Consider the following 5,845-nt stretch of genomic DNA (forward strand, 5'->3'; position numbering starts at 1 on the left):
ACGTGTCAATCATTCTATTGACTTTCACTGCCTCCAGTTCACATACAGTTGTGCGCGCACAGAAGTCCGAAAGTTTAAAGTCAAGATGGCAAGCAAAATCCTTCTGAGAGCCTGTCGCCTGACTCTGATGGGAAGACAGAATATTTTAATGAAAGCCCCTCTGCGTGCGATGGCCAGTGAAGGTAAGAGGCATTCAAGAATTTTTAAGAAGCACGAGAAACTACTGATATTATTCATGCACGTTCAAAAATAAAGCAATATGCTTTCCTACTCGATATTTTTGAAAGTGTGACATATTAATATACAGTGACATGCTTTCACAAAACAGAAAGACACAGATCGGACATATGAAACTGCTCCGTGATTTCTGAAGAACATTAAATTACACTTGAAAGTAGGGTTAGATACGGTAGACATGACTTAAAGCGGTAACGTGGAGGCTCGTATGATATATACGGAGTGCGTTTAATCAAGGTCATTTGTTCTTTATGCTGTGGAGGCCGAGCTCTGGCCTTTCTTGGCACTAAACTCGTGTCCGTGTGCCAGTTACTCCGGATCATGGAGGGCGCCGCTTTATTTAGCCGCTGTTTGGCGACACCTAGTGGACAGATTGTGTCACCGCAATCTCAAGACCAAGTGCGAGTGTAAACACAAAACTATTTGCAGTAATATGCTGGTGACACTCTTTAAATTAGTAACATTAGCATGATTGCAGTATATACTGCCTGTATAACTAATGTATAATTAGTGAATGCACACATGCAAGTAGAAGTAATGAAAAATAATTTTGTTTTCAAACACACCAGGGTTGTTATAATTAACTAAGCTTAAATTAAAACCATTCAAAAATCATTACTTGAAATAAAATACATAAAAACGTTTACAGCAAGTAAAAAAAAAAAAAAAATCATTTAGGTTAACTTGTACTGTGCTAAAATAACTAAAATAAGAAAGAACTATACCATACATAAAGTAAAAAAAAAAAAAAGACAAAAACACAACAAAGTGACTGCAACTTTAAAATGAAATCAAAATATAAATAAAATGTAATAAATAAGTTATAAAATAAATTAAGTAATAAATAAATTATAAATAACACAGATAAACACTAAAAATTTGTTTTAAAAATGAGAAAAATTAAAAATCCAGTCTTAAAAATTCAGCTTGCCATTTATTTGTAAATCATTGTGAAATTTACTTTAAATTTCTGAATGAAATTATTTCAGTGTATGAATGTGCATGGTCTGTTAAGCATTATATGTTTGTTATTAATAAACGTAAAAAAAAAAAAAAAAAATATATATATATATATATATTAATTTTTTTTTACATTTATATTAATTTTCTAACACTTTATAAAAACTTTGATTATTAAAATAGAATGTTATTTCATAAAGTGTTTCTTCTATATCGCTGTACATGTATTTGTACTATAAAGTTTATTAATATCATTTTCTTTCTTTCTTCTTTGATTCCTTGAGGATAAATGTACATGAAATGTTTACTGTATTCTCTTACAGTTAAATGAGTTGTTTTTTTTCATGACTGCATTAATGGCAGATATTTTCCCTTATTTTTTTGTCCTCCAGGCACCCGTCTGCTTTTACTCAACCATATCAGTGTCTTACCGTGGGTTATGTTTTCTGTTTTCCAGGTATTCCAACAGATGAAGAGCAGGCAGCGGGGCTGGAGAGACGCATCCTGCAGGCCATGAAGAAAGGCCAGGTAAAACACACAACGACATTCTGTTTGACCGTAAGCTTTGCTGAGTGCGTAGTTTTCATTCTCAACCACCTATCATCTGTTATACAGGATCCATACAGCATATTCAAGCCAAAGGAATACACTGGAAGTAGAGACGACCCTCATATCGTTCCCAGCATCAATAACAAACGACTGGTCGGCTGCCTCTGTAAGACACACACACACACACAAGTACTTGTACTTGGTCAAACTGACTAGCTACAATTTATGCATAAACAGAACAAGGAAATCTTTCTAAATGAAAGATGTGTTTCTGTGTGTTGTCTTGTGAAGGTGAGGAGGACAACACTGCGATTGTTTGGTTCTGGCTTCACGAGGGAAACCCTCAGCGCTGCCCATCCTGCGGCTCGCACTACAAACTGGTCCATCATGAGCTGCCACACTGAGCTGGACCACACAAACACCTAAACTGCTGCAGAAACCACTGCGTGCCTATGCCAAACATGTACAGGAGTCAATAAAATAATTTAATACAATCAATGTGTCACACAGTTTTTTGGTTCCATTGTAGTGTAGGAATTACAGAACCTCAGACACTTTGAACTTCTGACACACACACACACACACACACGTCTGGTTTGCTATCCTTGTGGGGACTCTCCATAGGCGTAATGGTGTTTCTACTGTACAGACTGTATATTCTATTGTCCTACACCTAAACCTACCCCTTACAGGAAACTACAGGCATTTTTAGATTTTCAAAAAAACTTAATTCTGTGTGTTTTATTAGCTTGTTTACCCGTGACACGAGTCCCCATGAGTCTGTGTGTATTCAGGTTTAAGTCCCCACCTGAATAGAAAAACAGGCACACACACACAGTGTATTAACATGCGGGAAAATGAGAGAAAATGCGGGAAAACGCCTCTCTCACATATGCATCAGTTCCTTTTCATCCCCATCCTTCCCTTCACTCAGAATGGACAAGAGTAGAATATAATGTTCTACATGAACGCAAGTGATATTTACAGTCATGTTTGGTATCATTTGAATTGTCTCAGGCGTCTGGTACAATAGTCTCATTCTGACAAGAAGTAAACTAAAAGGTAATACAGATCCTAAGAGTTTAGAGAGATTTTGCATACTGTAGACGGCAGGTCAGTTTCCAGTGCTTTTCATGCAAAATTACCTTTTGTCCCAAAAGGTGTTAACTCGATCAATACAAATTCCAATTGTTAGTTCCTGTCTCCATCGTCCAGGGTTAGTACAGACTAGATCTCAGGTTAGATGGAGCATGGGGCACATCAGGTGAGATTCTAGATTTCTGACTAACTGCTTGACTTTAGTTAAGTTGTTATGCAGTTGCATTAACTACGGGGGGCTGGATAAAATACTATTGAGATACTAGCATGGTTCGGGCATATTTCATAGACCTAGCCATAACCTCTGGTTATTGTCTCAGCTTTAATCAAGTTGTTATATAGTTAGACTAACTATAGGGGGCTAGATAGAAACACTACTGAAGTATCATAGCATTAGCATAACCTCTGGATCTACATGTACATCGGCCGGCGAGATGCACCCTGAGCGACATAGATTCCTAATAAAGTAAAGAGTTAACAAGAATAATCAAATGAAAGAAGAAGAATTAGAAACAGATGAACCAATTTTAATTTCAACCTAAATTCGAGGTCATAATAAAATGGGAGTCAGATTAGAATTTAACCTAAATTTAATAACTTTGCACGCTGAAAAGACCTTCAACCTTCAGCCACCATTGGATAACCTTCCTTGGACCAATTGTGTGGACCTTACAGTAATTAGTGCGGTCAAACGATTACTCGCATCCAAAATAAAAGTTGATTACATAATATATGCGTGTATACTGCGTATATTTATTATGTACTTAATGTATTTATTAAGTACAAACACATGCATGTATATATTTAAGAAAAATGTGTTATATTTATATATTAAATATTTATATAAAATATAAATATATATATACACATGTAAATATTTTCAAAATATATACTGTATGTGTGTGTATTTATATATACATAAATATGCACAGTACATGCATTATATTATGTAAACAAAATATTTTATATTGGATGCGATTAATTGTTTGATAGCACTAATTGTAATGTGAAAACATGTTGAAAATAGAGGTAATTGCAACTTTTTTTTCTCACAATGCTCAGGATTAAAGTCAGAATTGCAAGATAAAAACTCAATTCGGACTTTCTCGTTTTTCTCGCGTTTATATCTTACAATTCTAAATTTTTATACTGCTCGTGTCACTTCTGAGGTTATAGCTTGCAATTGTTTTTTTTGTTTCCAAAAAATAAAATAAAAAGATAATTGCAATATATTGTGATTATATATATGCAATATATATTGCAATTTATATCTCACACTGTGGACTTTTTTTCCCAGAATTGCCAGTTTAAATGTAATAATTGTTTTCTTTTTTTTTTAAAACAAAATTTCAAGTTTCGCAATTCATGGTGGCAACAAGCTTTCATACAATCCACTAAATCCATCTAAAGTACATGAAAAAAAAAAAAAAAAAAATCACGACATCAAATCTAGAAAAAAATGTGTTTATTTACAATTTACAAACACAGGAAAAATGTCAGCATTTGTTTGATTGCTTCCTTCAACACTCGCACAATGGCACAGTAACTAGATGCTCACACAGTATAGTAATGAGCGGATTAAGACTGATGGAGTTTAACTTGAACTCCAATCAAACTCGCTTATTATTTGTATTGGACATAAATTATTACTTAGAATGTTATCAGTGACATTTTATTTGATTCTGTAACCATGCAAACTTCTTAACACCTGTAAGACTTTGCATTGCCACTCCAGTGTATGAACATTATAACAGCGATGAACAGTTTTCATCAGACACGTTCTGCTGCTGCTATCAGATTTTGATACTTACTCAAACTTCGAAAAAATGAAACACAAAAAAGCCCAAAACAATCTGCGTGTATGTTTTCAGTTAAGGCACATGATACAAAAGTGGTCTAAGATCCTGCAAGGACACACCACTTCCCTTGAACAAAATTATGTGCAGAACAAAATTATTCTGCATCAATATTCATCCTAAACTGAAAATTATTCTGCATCAATATTCACCACAATATGCCAAAATGTCTTCAAAAAAGTCACACAACATTTAGCAAATCCAACATCTTAGTATTTGTTGCATCCATGAGGCGTTAGTTTGTGAGGTCATTTAGAATAAAACCATATTCTATGTAATTAAATTAAATAAAAAACAAAGGTTTTGTAATGCTTACTGTTAACACTACAAAAAGATTGTATATGCTAACATTGATTAATACTATCGTTAACAATAAACAATAGCATTTAATAATCTCAGTGTAATTTTTACATATACATTTTAACAATAATAGTAACAATATAACAGTAGTTAATGCATTTTGAATTAATGAGCAACAGTGTATTTTTAAATTAACATGTATTAATTGTGAATTTATAAATGAATAAATTCAGTAAAATACAGTTGTTGGTTTTTTTGTTTATGATACTTGTTAATGTACAGAACCTTACTGTAGTGTGTTGCATGTTTAAAGGATTATTTATTCCAGAAATGAATATTAGCTGAAAAATGTCCTCACCCGCAGTCCATCCAAGATTAGGATGAGTTTGTTTCTTCATCAGATTTGTAGAAATGTAGCATTGCATCAGTGTCTCAGCAATGGATGCTCTGCAGTGAATGGGTGCCGTCAGAATGAGAGTCCAAACAGCTGATAAAAACATCACAATAATCCACACCACTCCAGTCCATCAGTTAACATCTGGAGAAGGAGAGACAACTGATTTGATGTGAGACAACAGGAGATGGATTTTTTCACTGGAGGAAGCATTATTATGGATTATGGACTCGTATTTTAGTCAGAAGTAACAGTTTAAAGTTAAAAACATCTTGATGGATTTGTTTCAGCTTTTGTCTTCTCCAGATGTTAACTGATGGACTGGAGTGGTGTGGATTATTGTGATGTGTTTATCAGCTGTTTGGACTCTCATTCTGACGGCACCCATTCACTGCAGAGCATCCATTGATGAGACACTGATGCAATGCTACATTTCTACAAATCTGATGAA

The 5,845-nt window shown here is 34.1% G+C and overlaps 1 protein-coding gene across 1 annotated transcript; it reads left to right on the forward strand.

The window, feature by feature from the left end:
* Positions 1–6: 6 nt before the first annotated feature.
* Positions 7–2,240, forward strand: LOC131551774 (cytochrome c oxidase subunit 5B, mitochondrial). The gene is made up of 4 exons (XM_058794884.1): positions 7–182; positions 1,655–1,725; positions 1,813–1,912; positions 2,038–2,240. Exons 1-4 carry the CDS (start codon positions 86–88, stop codon positions 2,148–2,150), a joined length of 381 nt encoding a protein of 126 aa, XP_058650867.1. The 5' UTR covers positions 7–85; the 3' UTR covers positions 2,151–2,240.
* Positions 2,241–5,845: the final 3,605 nt, after the last annotated feature.

Source organism: Onychostoma macrolepis, chromosome 13 (genome assembly GCF_012432095.1).
Source record: "Onychostoma macrolepis isolate SWU-2019 chromosome 13, ASM1243209v1, whole genome shotgun sequence".
Taxonomy (NCBI): domain Eukaryota; kingdom Metazoa; phylum Chordata; class Actinopteri; order Cypriniformes; family Cyprinidae; genus Onychostoma; species Onychostoma macrolepis.

Coding starts and splice junctions, on each gene's coding strand:
- LOC131551774 (XM_058794884.1), top strand. CDS start 86: ATGGCAAGCAAAATCCTTCTGAGAGCCTGTCGCCTGACTCTGATGGGA. Junction 183..1,654: donor GCGTGCGATGGCCAGTGAAG/GTAAGAGGCATT, acceptor TCTGTTTTCCAG/GTATTCCAACAGATGAAGAG. Junction 1,726..1,812: donor AGGCCATGAAGAAAGGCCAG/GTAAAACACACA, acceptor TCTGTTATACAG/GATCCATACAGCATATTCAA.